The 15994-nt window shown below is 43.2% G+C and overlaps 1 protein-coding gene across 1 annotated transcript; it reads left to right on the forward strand.

Annotated features, from left to right (window-relative positions):
• Nucleotides 1-1318: 1318 nt before the first annotated feature.
• On the forward strand, nucleotides 1319-15994 carry GXYLT2 (glucoside xylosyltransferase 2). The gene is made up of 6 exons (XM_058812880.1): nucleotides 1319-1503; nucleotides 1696-1827; nucleotides 7546-7797; nucleotides 9177-9300; nucleotides 12055-12227; nucleotides 12825-15994. The coding sequence occupies exons 1-6, from the start codon at nucleotides 1363-1365 to the stop codon at nucleotides 13005-13007; spliced, it is 1005 nt and encodes a 334-aa protein (XP_058668863.1). The 5' UTR covers nucleotides 1319-1362; the 3' UTR covers nucleotides 13008-15994.

Consider the following 15994-nt stretch of genomic DNA (forward strand, 5'->3'; position numbering starts at 1 on the left):
AGAAGATTTTAAACCCTTAATGAAACGTGTTGCTGTGTACAGTCAGTGAAGTGTCAGTGCCTGGTGTTCCTTTGCACAGAGGTGGGTTACTCTGAAGGGTAGAATGCTGCTGTTACACAGAGCAGCACTTCAGTGTCTGGAAAAAATAATAACAGCTTTAAACTGTCATTTTTCTCCTTATTTAGAACTTCTGTTTGTAGCATTAACTCCAGTGATTAATTGTGTGTGTAACTGTGTGCTCTGAGCAGGGCTGGGATTGATGTGCTCTGCTCAGAGGTATGTCCAGAGCAGGCAGTGATCTATGATTTGCCTTTTGAACTCCCCAGGAATGATTTCTGTGCCTGGGATTTGGGGGCTTGCTCAGCTCCATCCTGTGTGATGGAGGCTAAGTGCCATCTGTGTTGGAATGTGGATACACCATGGTGCAAGCATTCCTGGAGGATGCAATTTTTACCTCCACACTAAGCTCAGAACCAAAAGACTGCTTTCAAAAGGTCTTTAGCTACCCAGGGGAACCTGAATTTTCTGGCTAGCTGGAAGCTTCATTGTGCCTCTTGCTGTGTTCCCTATATGTGGATGAAATGTATTTAAAGCCCACACAGGTGGGTGCTAAGTGAAAATCCCAGTTTGGCCCTTGGAATATAGTCTGATTCACCTGGGATATGTGACTCTATTTGTTTCCAAAAATCTCTATTTTAGCAAAGTCTCATGGATTCCATGGGGTGATATGGAGAGCAGTCCTTTGAAACTCTGCCAGTGCCTTCAGGCCAGGATTAAGGCATGCATCTTTAATAGAAAATTAATTAACTGTTAGAACAATTTACATATGGATGCAATGTTTTTTTTTTAAGTATGGATGTCTTCTTCCAATTTAGCCATTATGGGCTAGAAAATGAAGTTGCTGGATGCAGTTGTGTGTTCTGCATCGTGTTAGAAAGTTGGCTGGGTAGCTGTAACTGTTCTGGATTTGTGACCTCTGGGCTGGGGAAAGAGCTGTCATTTGCACAGAGCAAGGTGGAGGTGCTGTGAAATGGCTTCATCTGTGTCTGTAGTGCAGTGATTTTTGCAAGCTCAGAAATGTAGGAATAACTGAGAATAGCCTTTTTCTTTATGTTGTAATTGTAACACTGTTGATCTGTACCATGGACGGGAATTACCATGCTATTTGCTTGTTCTGTAAATATCTAACCAGAAGAAACCTCCTGGTCCCTTGCAAAATGATGAAGAAAAAAACCAACCCTGATGTCTGTTAATGAGGGATTCTTTTCATGTCTACCTCAGTAATTTTTGTGTGCCTCTCCCTGAATTTTCAGGAAGCCTGGAGAGCAGAAACCTCCAAAGGAGCCCCCGTCCTTGCAGTGCATGCATCTGGCAGTGGTGGCATGTGGGGACCGGCTGGAGGAGACCCTGATCATGCTGAAATCAGCAGTTCTCTTCAGCAGCAGGAGGCTCTGCTTCCACATCTTCGCTGAGGATCCCCTTAAGCCTGAATTTGAGACAAAGGTGAGTTTCTTTGCCATCTGGTAAATAAATAAATAAATAGTTGTAAGTTTTAAATCTCTGAGAAGATGACATTAACAAGTAGCAGCTGAGCACGTTGCTTACTGTCCACATTTATAAATTCCTTATGCATGCATTATTTTACAAAAGCTCTATAACGTGTAGTGTCTGATTTCCTCCCACCATGTCTTTCAGTTAAAGGAGTGGCCTTCCTCATATACAAAGAAGTTTGAGTTCAACATTTACCCAATAACCTTCTCAGTAGGAAATGCTCAGGAATGGAAGAAGTTATTCAAACCATGTGCTGCCCAGCGCCTGTTTCTTCCGGTAAGGCACCTGCATTTCTGAGTAGTTTGCTTCAGGAAAAGGTTAATTCCACAGAAAGGAAGCTTTGCTGCTTTGCTGGTGTAATATTAAAACCATTTTCAGGCTGAAACATCTGCTTAAAGATAATTTTAGTGTGAACTTTAAGACACTAAAAAAAAAAAAAAAAAAAAAAAACCCAACACAGAAATCCAGCCTGGCTTTTTCCTGGCTAACAAATGATGTGTGTTTCTGATTTGTCTCTGGTTCCATGAGCCCCTTGGGCTCTCCAGACTCTCCAGACTCCAGAGAAAATGTGAGAACTCTGTCAGGGCAGTTCTTTTGGGGTAGATGCTGGGTGCCTTTAGTAAATAACATTCTTTACAACATGCCCTCTCTACCCACCATCTTCCTTTCCATATGTTAGCCCTTAAACTGATGCTCTCAGCATTCCCTTTTCCTTGAGTTTTACTTATTTTTTCCAAGACTGTTAGAATTGCCCTTAAGGTAATAATTCCTGTGTGTTTGAAGTTGGATTTCATGCAAGAGCTTGGTCTATCCTGGACTCTTGAAGTTCACAGAAAAGTTATTTTATACTCAGTGTTGTAAACTTGGAGAGAAGGGAAGTGTTGATACCAATTTTGCATATCAGCAGTTGAATTGCGTAAAGCAATTTCTGTGGAACTGAGAACATCTATCAAAAATACCTCGTGGGTTGCTGTTGATTGGGGTGACTCTAGTGAAGTGACAAGCTGTTCACATGGTCCAGATTTCTTCATGGCTGTCTCAGGAGAAGTGGAGGGGGGACAAAGAAATCTTTCCCCTCTCAGATGGAAGCAATCAGAGACAGCTGCATGTCCAGATACGTAGCCTGTGAATACATATGTGAGAAAATATGTGCTGTCAGCAGTTCTGCTGATCTGCCATTTAGGGGTGGACTATCAACAGCACAAGGGCCAGATGGGCTGGAAGTAACTCCAACTGCAGCAGGGATCCTCTCTCCCCTGAGTAAATATTTGTATCACCTGGAATATAATCCCTAAGTGTTAGTTTGTTCCATACAGTGTCGGGATGTCCTAGGTGAACAGAAATCTCTGTTCTTCTGGGATACTTTCTGTCATTTTGGGAGACCAATAAGAATTACTTAACTTTTATTTCTCTTCACTGTTCTGATGACAGGAAGAGGTTATGCATTCATGCTGATTCCTTCAGGCTGGGCAGTGCTTTTACTGATCCCTTTTGTCACTCAGACATTGCTGAATTCCTCCAGTAACTTGTTTTAAGGAATATTAGGCTGTTGCTTGCTGTGTTAGCAGAATGAGGGGGCAGCTGTGGATGTTTGTTTCTCTAGGGCCAGTTGCAAAGTGCTGTGTGTGGTCAGGCTGAGGTTTATGGCTTTGTGTAGGAGGGGCTGTCCAAGAGGAGTGGCAGCTGACTCGGAGTTGATGTGGGTATAATAAACAAGCTATCATCATAGCTGAGGTGGCAAATGTCCTGGGGGACCCTCAAGGTTTGGTGCTCGAGTTCACAGGCTGGCACAACCTTAGGCTGTTTCTGGGCAATTCCAGCCATTATTTTGGTTTTTTAGTGTTTGATAACTGCGTTCTGATATCCCACTTGAACTGTCAGCACACAGTGGGAGCGGAGCATTCCAAGTGTTCACTAGTTCACTGTTTAGAGAACTAGTTTGACTTTTACCAGCAGAATATCAGTTTGGGTATTTTTCACTCTTCTCTGTACTGAGAGCACTTTTCCCTGCAGCAGCATGAAATGTGCCTGGATTTCGGGAGGACCCCAGGAGAGCAGTAGTTATCAGCTGCTTAGCTCTCAGTTGTGCAAATTGTCTTGCTCCTGATAATGCTAAACCCGAGTGGAATGCGAGTCTTTGATTCACAAGTGCCTTTCCTGCCAAAGAAATCTCCTCTGCAGCACCAGCAGGCGTGTGAAAGTGGACAGGAGGGTCTGAGGAATGTGTTCAGGGAAAATGGGGTAAGAACCTTTCAGTGCTTTTACCCAGTGATGAACGCAGAGCTGTGGGATGTGACCCTGCAGTTTGCAGAACTGAGCTGTTCTGTCCTGGACACAGGTTGGAGTGCACATTCCCAACTTGTTGACCTTACCCAGGATGCTGAAATATTCAGGAAGGCTGTACAGCATCCTGCATTTTTCAGAGGCATTCTGAGACATCACATTTGCCACTTCGATGCAGGGGACATTGATGGAGCCTCTGTGTAATCTCACAAGTCAATCTCTTGCTGCACTCTGCAGCAGCAAAACCATCCAGGGCATTTGTAGAGACACGGGAAGGAAGATGTAGATCTTTTTGTAAGCACAGAGTGAAACTTTAACCTTGAACTAGGAGGGCATTAAACTGGGAACTGGATTGTGCTCCTGCCACGGGTGTTAGGACAGCAGGTGAGGAACATCCTGTGCTCCCAGGGATGTTGGTCCCTCAGGGCTGGCTGCAGCTGTCTCTGTGCCGCTCTTCTGGAGCTACCAAAACAATCAGCTAAAGTATCCTGAAATGCCTAAGGGATTTTTGGATGATTTTTGGATGAACATTTAGAGCCCTTCTCAAAACACTTAATCTACTTAAGAGCTTTTAAGATAGATTAGCAATATCCCTGTGTTACAGCTTTCCTCTTGAGGGATGCTCAAGTATCCAGCCCAGGGGGAATAGATGCCAGGGCCTTATCTAAACAAAAGTCTCTGCTGTAACTTGAGTTAATCTCTTACCACAATGAGGTTTAGTAACTCAACTTTGTGGCACTGTTACTCTAGCATTAAGCTTGGTGATTTGTCCCTACTTTTGGATAAAGCTGTGCTAAGCTGCCACATGAGCCCTCACAAACCCTTAGGTAGCCCAGCTTCACAGTGCACCAGTGTGTGTTTACTCGGGAGTGTGTTATTCTTTGCCAACCTTGCTAACACAGGGAGAATCTATGGAGACAGAAGTTGTGAAATCAAATTACAGATAATTGAGTATTTAAGAGAAGTGCCAGGCTAAATATAGCCAGTTCTATGCAGAACTTTTTGACAGATTTACTAAGAATACTCTATATAGCTGCAAAAAAAAAATAAAAAAAAATCACACTTTTAAGATGTCAGTGCTTGCAGAGCAAGGGGAAGACAAGCAGAGCAGGCTGCTGTGTTTCTGGCCATCCCTTTCCAAAATCCCAGGCTGTCAGGTGTGTGTGCATGGTTTGTGTGAGCTCCATGAGCAGAGCTCCTGCTCCAGGTCACTGTGTGTCACTTTTAACCTGCACTGAGGTTCCTGCTCTGTGAGCAACTCCTACAGCTGCAGTGGGTGAAATTAAATCCCCCCTACCCAAGGCACAGCCAGGAGAGATGTGAGCAATTCAAACTGACATCTGCAGCTTTTAAAGGAGTCTTAACACTCAACATATGAAAGTGGGAAGGGCTTAAAGGAGCTAGCACAGCTCTTTTTTTAGCCACTTGGGTGTCATTGCAGGGCAACACCTTGGACGCAGGAGAGGAAGAATCTTTTAGCCAGCAGAAAGGAGAGCATGTGAATCCTGAGAGGAGGAATGCAAGGGGGGGTCAGGTGCTGGTTGGCACTGCACAAAGAACTGCAATACCTACTTGAAGCTGTAGGAAAATTATAATAGTCCATGGACTTCCACAGATTTAGATTTATTTGTTTTGAAAGCTGCTGAAAGAATGGGTTTTTCTGCTGGAAGAAGCAGTGGCCAGGCTGTCACTTATGCTTGGGCAGGATGAGGAGGGTCTGTAGGTACCCATTAAACTTCTCCCTGAACTGGGGTCAGTTTTTCCTGCTGGAAAATGCCTCAATTTGCCTTTTTACCAAGGCCCCCTTAGACAAAAATCCTGCATGGTCTGCAGTGTGCTGTGGATCCACAGGCAAAGTCTGCTCTGCTTGTATTCCAGTGTTACCTCCTGTCTCAGACTAAATTTGGGGGTCATTTTTCTTTTTCTAATGCATTTTGATTTTATGTGACTTCATGTAGCAGGTCCCTATGAATCAGGGCTCCTAGGTGCTGCAGAATAATTAATACACAATACCCAGGATATCCTTAAACTGAAAACCTTTCTTCCTTTCAGACTTCTAAATAAATCTTCTATTGATTTATTCTTACAGTACCTGTCTTTTTTTATTGGTTTGGTTTTTTAATGCTGGACTTGAGGATACTTAACATCTGCCAATATTTACTCTGAGCTCTTAGTGTATTACTGTACAATTTTTGTCACTTACTTACAGATACCTCTACGTGGTGGTTTGTGAGGTTTTTGTGAGAAAATGCTGTATTTCTATAATCTTCCATCCAGCAGAGATCTGGACTGTGTTGAATGTGTTTACTTAGAGTTTGTTGTAAGCCTAACTTCTGTTTAAAATGCAGAGACAGTTCCTTCTCCTGGCTGCCCTGTTCTGTAGGAAGAACATGTAGTTATCCTGTCAGAAATACAGGTCAGGGATTTGTTAAACTTGACTAAATGTCAGTCTGAATCCCAATGTGTTGAGTCAGGTGAAAAATCTCATTTAAGTCTTTACTCAGGGATTTGGCATCTTAGTGGATTCCTGTTGAGCATGCTTAGGAGGTGATATTTTTCACCCACTTTTCCACCCATAAATCCTAATATTATTCACTCTTATTTCACAGGTAATCCTCAGTCACAATACATTAGAATTTATGTAAAACCCAATTTCTTTGGTAGAATTTCTTTTCACCTGCATAAATAGGAGAGTTTGTCATTAATGTTATTGCAGTTGGATGAGAGAATGATTGTTGTGTTCCACATGGTGAAAATCCAAAGCCCTTTGGGTTTGCTTTTCAAAGAAAGAGAGATAAGCAAATAGGGGTTTTGGCTAGACCAAAGTAAGATGATTTCAGTACTTAAAGTAAGAAGATTTCAGTACTTAAGGAAATTTTGGACAGTTTTAGCAAATAATGGAGAAGAGCAATGAAAATGCAGTTGGCACTGGTGGTCAGCTGTAGGTAATGATCTTTATTCCTTTACAAGGACTTGAAGCACCAGGTCATTGTGCCCCCATGGATATTAATGAAGGAGTGTGTAAGGATTTTGGCAGCCACAAGGGGGAACATGGTCAGCAGGAACCGCTGAAATATCCTGGCTCTAATCTGCAGTTACACCCTTCTGACCTGACCAACTTTACTGGGGTTATTCTTTATACAGAATCTGGTAACAGTGCTCAGAGTACAACCTGGTGTATTTTAATGTGACATTTCTGTTTAACAACCAAATTTTGTTCTTCAGGGGGATGCGCATATGTTGGTGATCAATGGGGTTATCTTGATTAATGTGAAACAGTTGTATATATTAATTATATATGAAGGTAAATCTAAATCTTCTGGTCTCCTGGTAAATCTAAATCTTCCCCTTTCTGCCAGTGGAGATCTTGAAAATAGCTCTGTAAATACATTTTATTTACATGTAATTTCTGAACAGGTACTAAGTATTCCTGGCAGGTATTTTTGGGAGCTCAGTGAATTGCTGCTTCATAGGAAGGTTAATCCAGCCTCAGTGCTCTGGTAGCTGCTTTATTGTGCATTTCAAAAAAACCCCACAGCAAACAAGAAGCCAATAATCTGATAACTGTTGTTCCTCTGTGTAGTTACATTTAGCTGATAAATCAATAACCTCTCCCAAATGATCAGTTTATTGGCAAAAGGGACTTCTACTTTAACCTTTATGTTTTTCTCCTCTCTGGTTTGTCTCTCATCCTGTGCACAAACCCCGAAGGTGATTTTAAAGGACGTGGATTCGCTGCTTTACGTGGACACGGACGTGCTGTTCCTGAGGCCCATCGATGACATCTGGCAGCTCCTGAGGGAGTTCAACTCCACGCAGCTGGCTGCCATGGCGCCCGAGCACGAGATGCCCAAGATTGGCTGGTACAGCCGCTTCGCCCGGCACCCCTTCTACGGCAGCACCGGCCTCAACTCGGGCGTGATGCTGATGAACCTGACACGCATCCGCAGCGCCCGCTTCAAGGTGAGAGAGGTGCAGCTCCTGCACACACTCAGGCTTGGTGTGCTTGTGTAACCATGTTTCTCCTCACAGAGAAAAGCAAGGCAGTCTTCCCAAGAGTATTTCTGGGGTTCACGTTCTCTGAGCCTCAGAGAATGATCAAAACAATTCTTGTCTCATTTGCTACGCCTGTTTGTGCCAAAGTAGAATGCAGTGTGGAGATTGTTTACCCAGAGTGACGGTGTTTTGTTTCCTTGGCCTATCAGGGCCAAGCATGTCTATGTTGGAACTGTTGGCTGACAGTCACAAGTTGTTGTGCAGTGGTGTGCAGAGTTGAGTGCTTGGCAGATTCAGTTTACATGTAATGTACTATAATATAGAATAATATAGTATAATAAAGTAATTAATTAGCCTTCTGATATCAATGGAGTCCGCATCATTCCTCTCCTTAGTCATGGCATTCCCTGCAAATACTGTATGTTTTCACATCTTGGAAAGCTCAGTGTTCTGCATGAAGTTTGTAATACAAAGAATCAGAGAAATATGGAATATGTATGAGTGGATACTAAAAGCTGTTGTGAATGTGATTATTAAAATAAATGGAACTTCCTCAAGGCTCGAGCAGTGAGAACTTGCAGCTGAAGCAGTCTGGTAGCAGTGTTAAAAATGGCTTCCCCAGCTTCTTACATTTCTGTGAAAAGATACATGACAGAACGAACTCACAGATCTTCAGTGCAGTAGCTGTATTGTTTTTAAAACTGGAGAGCTTGATGTGAATATCCAGAGGAGCTGGTGAATTCTGCATCTGTTGTAAATAGAATTTGCATCCTGCTGCAGATAAGTGACTCTGTGAACTGGTGTAAGTGAGAAGGGAACGTTTTCATGACACATCTGTGTTGTTGAGCACATATTCTGTAATGACTAAAACTTTGCATACCCCAAGGGGTTCCTCTGACAATGCCAGGGGTTTCCCACATTGTTACTGGAACAGCTGGAGGAAAAAAACCCCAAACATTGCTCTTACTACCATAATTCCCAGGGAGAATGTTTAGTCTGTAATTTTCCTTGCTTTTATACCTTGGTTTTCACCTTGTCCCTGCATTTTCCACTTTTTCACTTTTTTTCCCCTCCTGTTACTTGGAATAGGAAGATTGTGAATAGCAGGAGCTGACATCACAGCTGGGCCCAGGAGATTTGTTTTCCTGTCCAGATAAACACAGTGAGTTCTGCTGTCACAGCCCTGTCCAGGTCCAACATTTCCTGGCTGTTTTTCACTTTTCGCCTGGATGTCCAACATGGCTTAGCAGAGCTTAGAGATTTGTGTGTGCCCTCTCTGGGTCAGATACCACAGCACAGCACTGATCATGATTTTAACCCCTTGCTTTTGTTTTCCTGCCCTGCAGAACAGTCTGATACCAGGTGGCTTGACTTGGGAGGAAATGTTGTATCCATTGTACCAAAAGTACAAAAATTACATCACATGGGGAGACCAGGATCTGCTAAATATCATTTTTTACTTTAACCCAGGTAAGGAATGATCTTGGAATCTTCATTATCTGTGTTGGGAAAATATTTTGAGCTTGATTTTTTAACTGCTATTTGTTATTTTTAATATGCGTAAATACTCTGGTATGGAGTTACTCTGTAACTGTATCCTCAAAGGATTTTTAACCTATGAAAACATTTCTGACATTGCTGCAGGTAATGGAGCTTGGACTTGGTTCCATTGAATATATAAATCTGATTTCTGGAGGTTTGAAAAAATAATGAGATGTAAAAGTAATGATGAAGTGAAGGGGTGAAGTTCATGTCAAGTGTGAGCTTCAGGGTGTCACTGGACCAGGGTGTAGCTGCAAAAATGTTTTTGTTTCAGATATTTATCTGGATGTGAAAGTGCCAAACTTTCTGCAAAGCTAAGCCCACTTTTTCTGAAATTCAACTGACCTGTGATACTTATGCAAATCAGTAACAAAGCTAATATAGACAGAAAGTGGACACAGCCATTGGAATATCTCATCTAAAGCAGCTTCCAGCCTCTGAGCTGAGTGACCTGCCTCAGCAGGCACCAGATGATGTCACTGATGTCCTGCTGGTGGGAAATGCAGGGATTTAAACACTGGAGCATAGCACACACTTCCCAGAGAAGCTGAGAATTTCATTTCATGCTTCTGAATGGATGCTAGGTATCCATCCCTGCTGCTTCTCCTGGTTTTCTATGTGACCTTGTCACCTTAACTTACCCTAAGAATAAATGAAGTTTGGAATTGTCTTTATTTATTCTGCTCCCATTTCTTTTTCTCTGGGGAGTCACAGGGTAGGTAATTGGATATACCCAAATCCAGGCAAACTGCTGGAATGACGAGAAGCAAAGCAAAAGGCAAACGTGTTTACTGCAGACAGATGTCAAACATCACTGTCCCATAGATTACCCCCAGTCCTAGGGAAAAATAGAGTGGCAATTAGTTTCCAAAAAGAAACAAATGTTATAGGAGCATGGTCTTCTGGAGAAAAACATGGAGCCAGATTAGTTGTGAAGTCAGACCCTGAAGTGTGCAGGAAAAAAACAAAGACTGCAAAAAAAATCAATATTGTGGTGAGTGTTCTCTATCAAAGCTACATGTGGAGACTCCTCTGCACCACAGTCTGTCCTTTCCTCAGAACTGGTAAAGAATTTTTTATGAATTGTGTAATATCAGACTGCTCAAGAAAAGAAAATGAAAGAACTGTGTACCATTAGCACAGAAAACTGGATTTTCTGAAGTGTTCAGTTCTGTGTTGTTGAGACTGGCTGGGAGGGGAATTGGCCAAGAGTGCTGCAGGTGCTGTTTTGTGGATGTGAGTTAAAACCACAGAGAGCCTGAGGAGCTACTCCCTTTGCCCATCTCCAAAGACTGCTCTCCCTTTCTGGAGAACTCTGCTGGAGAGGCCTGAAGGGAAGAAAAGGTCAGAAAGTTTTTCTTCTGCTTTTCAAGAACCACACGAGACCAGCTGCAGGCTTCCAGGGGAGCTGGGAAAGGCCAAGGGAAGAATTCCATCTTCAGTGCTTCTGCCATGCCCTGCTGGCACCAGCCATCACTCATTGTTCCCCAGGGCCGAGGCAGAAAGGTTGCAGGGACTGGAGTGATTTATGATAAGCAGATTGCAAGCGCTGTGTGCATGGAGTTTATAAAAAATCACCAGGAGAAAGGGAGTTCTGAGCCCTTTTGAGAAATTAGGCTCATCTCTAAATAACCTAGACCTGTGAAATTAATGGATGATGATTCTTGGGAGAGCTGTGGATAAAATACACCACCCCTTATGCTCTGCTGTGTAACAAATTGTCATGGCCCCTGTGACAGCAGCGGCAGCAAACCCTGGATGTACTTTGTAAGCTTTCCCTTGCTGGCTTCAGGAGGAGCTGGATTTTTCATCCAGCTGTGTGTGCTTCCCCAGTCGCTCCTGTCACTCCAGAGACTCCTTCCTACGGCACAGGGTGCTGGACACTGCCACCTGCTGCGTGCTCTGGTTTGGTTCTTCACTGCAGCTTTCTGAAGGGCTCCCTTGGGTCGTGTTCAGTCCCACATTTTGTGTTGTCCTGTCTGTTCAGTGTCACTGTAAGATTTTCTGAAAAATCCTCTTTGCCAAGGATTTTTCTCCTGGGAAGCTGAGAAGCCTCAGAGAAGAATGAAAACAATATTACTTCATTCTTCTCTCCTGTTTTTGCTGCTTTGCTCTGGAGAGTGTTTATCCAACAGGTGGTTGTTTGATTGTTTTCATATGAACTGTTTTGACTTAATGACCAATCACAGCCAGCTGTGTCAGACTGGAAGCAGTCATGAGTTTTCATTATCATTCTTTGTAGCCTTGTGTATGTATCCTTTCTCTATTCTTTAGTATACTAGTTTTCATATAATATAATACAATACAATATAATATATACAATATGATATGATATAATGTAATATGATATAATATGATATAATATGATATAATATGATATAATGTAATATGATAATATAATATAATATAATATAATATAATATAATATAATATAATATAATATAATAAGCCTTCTAAGAACATGGAGTCAGATTCTCAATTCCTCCTCATCCTGGGGACACAGCAAATACCCCAGTTCAGGACCAGCAGCTGGGGAGTGGGGAAGGAGGGAAGGAGGTGACTCTGTTGGGGATACTTGCATTGTGGACATTCCCCGACCATCGGTGCCAGGCTGGTTTGATTTGTTGTAACTCTTGTCTGACGTGTCTCCTGTCCCTCCCTGTGCCCTGCTGCCGTGGGCAGAGTGTCTGTACGTGTTCCCCTGCCAGTGGAACTACCGGCCTGACCACTGCATGTACGGCAGCAACTGCAGGGGCGCGGAGGACGAGGGCGTCTCCATCCTGCACGGCAACAGAGGCGTCTACCACGACCACAAGCAGCCCACCTTCAAGGCCCTCTACGAGGTGATCCGGGATGTAAGTGCTGCCTCCACAGAGCCCTCCCTGTGCCCCAGGGAGGGCTCACTCACATTGCTCTGCCAGCCATCAGGATGGGTGGTTGTGTTTGGGTAAAGCCCCCCAGGCATAAATCAACATGGTTGTTCTGGCTTCTCATGCATTTTAGGCGGTTTAAACATTTCTTTTTTTGTATTATAGTAATCAAGAAGGCTGATCAATTGCTTTGCTATAGTACTGAAGGTAGGAAAAGCTGGAGTGAAGTTTCTCATGCTGGGGCTGCAACTCTGGTCCATAAATTCCCAGGAAAGCTTCTCCTCCCTGAGCACCTCAGGCACATAGAGGGCAGAATCTTATCCATAGGGAGAGGCTGGATGTTGTGTGTGTACAGCTCTGCTTGCCAAAACTCCTGTTTCCTTACACTATCCTTACATGAATAAAATTCCTGTAAATGCACGCTCTCAGGCAGGCAGGATGTGAAGTGATGGGGTTGGTGACACTCAGCAGGTGAGGGACAAGACATTCCCTACCTGTGGAAGGTTTTCTCTTACAGAACTTGCACACTGCCCTTTCACAAATTCTGAAAACTAAAAATTCTTTTTTGTTTCTTTTCCTTAGTTTCCATTTGAAGACAATCTCTTCCAGTCCTTGTACTACCCTCTGCAGTCGAGGTTTCTGGATACAGTGCACACTTTATGTGGGAGAATTCCGCAAGTGTTTTTGAAGCAAATTGAGAAAACAATGAAGAAGGTGTATGAAAATCGTGTCATTGTGTACTTGGGGGCCAACCACAAATACTAACTGTGGCTCTCTTACACAGAAGTTTTAAGTCTTGCACTCCATTTCATGAAGGATATAAATGAAGAATATGAACTCTTTTGCTGAAACTCAGAATTAAAGTATTTCTTTTTCCAATTTTCTAATAACCCTTGAAATTACAAAAAGCAGGAAATCCTAGAAGCCTACTGAGATTTTTGCTGAGAACAGCAGGAGAATCCTTTCTTTGTGGAGAAAAATTGTGGCCTGCCACCCCAGTCCCTTACAGTTTAAGAATGTATTCTCTGGCTTGGTAATGTGAATTGCAAGAGGCACAGTCCAAGATTTTCAGAGAAGAGTACAAACCCAGGTACTGTTGATCCATCCTCCTCTTTAAGTGCTATTCCCTGCACAGTAACAGCAGTATTCCACTGCCAGACAGTTTTCCATCCCTGCCTTGGGGAATGGCCAGTGCTGCCCCTGACTCCCCTCTCCTGCATGGAAATGTATTTCTGCTTGGCACTCCTTTTCTGGGATCACAGGACCACAGAATTCTGGAATGGTTTGGGTTGGAAGGGACCATCATGGATATCTTGTTCCACACCCTGCCTTGGGCAGGGACACCTTCCACTAGACCAGGTTACTCCAGCCCTGTCCAGCCTGGCCTTGGACACTTCCAGGGGTGGGGAAGTTGAGACCTTTATGCTGGGATCAAAATGAATAGCCTCTAAGTGGAAGAGGATACAAAATGGCTTTGATGTTTATTTAAAATACTTCATTTAGCTTAAATTTCCAAGGTATGATCATCATCTTGTGATAAGCACAAAGAGCTTATTTAAATTGCAGTAGCTGAAAGATGCCTGGGACCATTCCCTGGGGAACTGGAAGTGAGGACACTCCTGCAGAGCAGCTCTCCAAGAACAGACTCACTCCTGAAGAGCAGTGATCCAAGAGCAGACTCCCAGAGGGCATTTTCTAGGTGTAAGCCCCATGGGTGTGTGTAGGAGTGCTTCAAGGAAGAAGCAGCAGAGAAAATGATGTTACTTTTCAAGTCTGTTGAGCAGAAAACATCAGCCATTACTTGGAACTGCTCATTTTTGTATCTAACAGGCAAAGTAGGAGCTGGGTGAGATAATGTTTTCCTTCCCCTAATGAAAGGAAAACTGGCACAGGTGGGATATCCTGTACATGGATCGTACATTTGTTAGAGAGAAATTCTTGGGGACTGTGGATGAGGGAAAGGATATATTCCCAAAGTTAAAATAGGATTTCTGAGGAATTGCAGTTTAGGGCATTCTCCCCTATCCAGTCAGGGTTTCATAAGAAAACACCAGCAGTCTCCCTTTTGTCTCACACATTTCTGTCTCCTTGTGTGGCAATTCTGAGAGGAGGGAAAACACGACCTTGGTGCCATCCCAGGCTGTCAGATAAGAGCCTGTGCACGAGATGGAGTCCCAGGAAGCTTTTCCCAAGGCCTGGAGTGTGAGGGTGTGTGTGACACAGCCTGGCAGAGAGCAGGGCTGCAGGCAGCTGAGCACTGGGACAGGGGCCTGCAGTAAGGGACAGCAGAACTGCAGGACCTCGCAGGAGTGACAGGAACAGAAACCTTGTTTGCACCTCTGCTGCAAGTCGTAATCACAGTTTGGTTAAACAATGTGCTCTGACTCCAGCCCTTATCTCGCAGTGTTTGCCACCGGAGTGTAAATTGACATGTGAAGGACAGAGGCAGCTAACTCGACTGTTGTGATTGAGAGCCTGGGAGCCAGAAAGTCATTTAAACTTGAGCAGAGATGCCTTTCCAACTTGCCGTAGGATTTTCTATTTCAGTTGCCAATTTTTAAGCAAGAATACACTTCTACCTACAGAGAGAAGTTTGAAATGTAACCCAAATAAGCATTGAAGATTTCAGAACCAGAAGGCGGAGAAAAGAAGGTAAAGCTGCTGATTTAAAAAGTCTAAAATAATGTATGACAGGTAAACCTTTAGGCCAGCAATTCTGAGAGCTTGTATGAAGTATTAGCTTGCTTTTGGTCTTTATTTTCAAGCATAAGGGTAAAGCTGCCACGTCTAAGGAGCTGGTGGAGCTGCATGCTGGGCAGGCTGAATTCCTGATTTCCATGGTGTCTCCAAGGCACAGAGAGCTGCAGAGCACAGTCGTGCTGCCCAGACAGTTGCAGCCCCAGTGCTCTGGAGTTTGGGAGGCTGAGGTTGTGTGAGCTGTGATTCAGCACAGAGAACCCTGCAACTACAGGCACATTCAAATGAAGGAGTGGAATTCATTACGAAATAAAGGCATTATTGCATATGAACTGATAAGAGATGAAAGCAGTGCTTTTTATGTTCACAGGAGGTGCTACATTTTGTTTAGGAAGAACTGAGTTGTGTTCTCAACAGCTATTAAATATATGAAGTACTTGCTTTAACATGAAGACTCTTGTTAATGTAATATCAGCTGGCAGGAAGAATGGGGGAGGTTCCCCCCTGCTGGGCTTTTTCTGAGGAAAAAAGCAATAATTGGAGCTCTCCAAAGTGTTTTAAAACAATTACGTAACTTTGTTTTTTGTTGTTAATAGAATTATTAATTTATATTTCACTGCAGCTTCCAAAACCATGTTATATTTTATTTTTAACAGTACTTGATTGTAATATTCATCTTACTTAGAAACCAGTTTTAATTCATTTTGTATTTCATACTTGTGGCTAATTCCATGTTAATTAGCCTTCATTTATCTTAATAATGGGATGTGTAAATACTTACAAAGACTTTATGTCCTCATTTCCCCTTCCTCTCCTGTGTTTTAGTTATTTCCAGTGGTATAAAGGATAGAGCTCAGCAGCATTTTGCTTACAGGGGAAACTGGAAACTGCTCAGTGTGTGTGTGTGTGCGCAGCACGAGCATGTGTGTAAAAAATGTCCCTTTTCTCTGTCACTGAATTGCTTGTGGATTTTTCTTTGACAAATGCACTGGTTGTTACAGCTCCCAAGGAGGCTGAGCAGTGCATTTCTGAGTTGAGGATGATCCCTTGGCTTA

Source organism: Ammospiza caudacuta, chromosome 12 (genome assembly GCF_027887145.1).
Source record: "Ammospiza caudacuta isolate bAmmCau1 chromosome 12, bAmmCau1.pri, whole genome shotgun sequence".
Classification (NCBI taxonomy): Eukaryota; Metazoa; Chordata; class Aves; order Passeriformes; family Passerellidae; genus Ammospiza; species Ammospiza caudacuta.

Coding starts and splice junctions, on each gene's coding strand:
- GXYLT2 (XM_058812880.1), top strand. CDS start 1,363: ATGCATCTGGCAGTGGTGGCATGTGGGGACCGGCTGGAGGAGACCCTG. Junction 1,828..7,545: donor CCCAGCGCCTGTTTCTTCCG/GTAAGGCACCTG, acceptor CAAACCCCGAAG/GTGATTTTAAAGGACGTGGA. Junction 9,301..12,054: donor CATTTTTTACTTTAACCCAG/GTAAGGAATGAT, acceptor TGCCGTGGGCAG/AGTGTCTGTACGTGTTCCCC.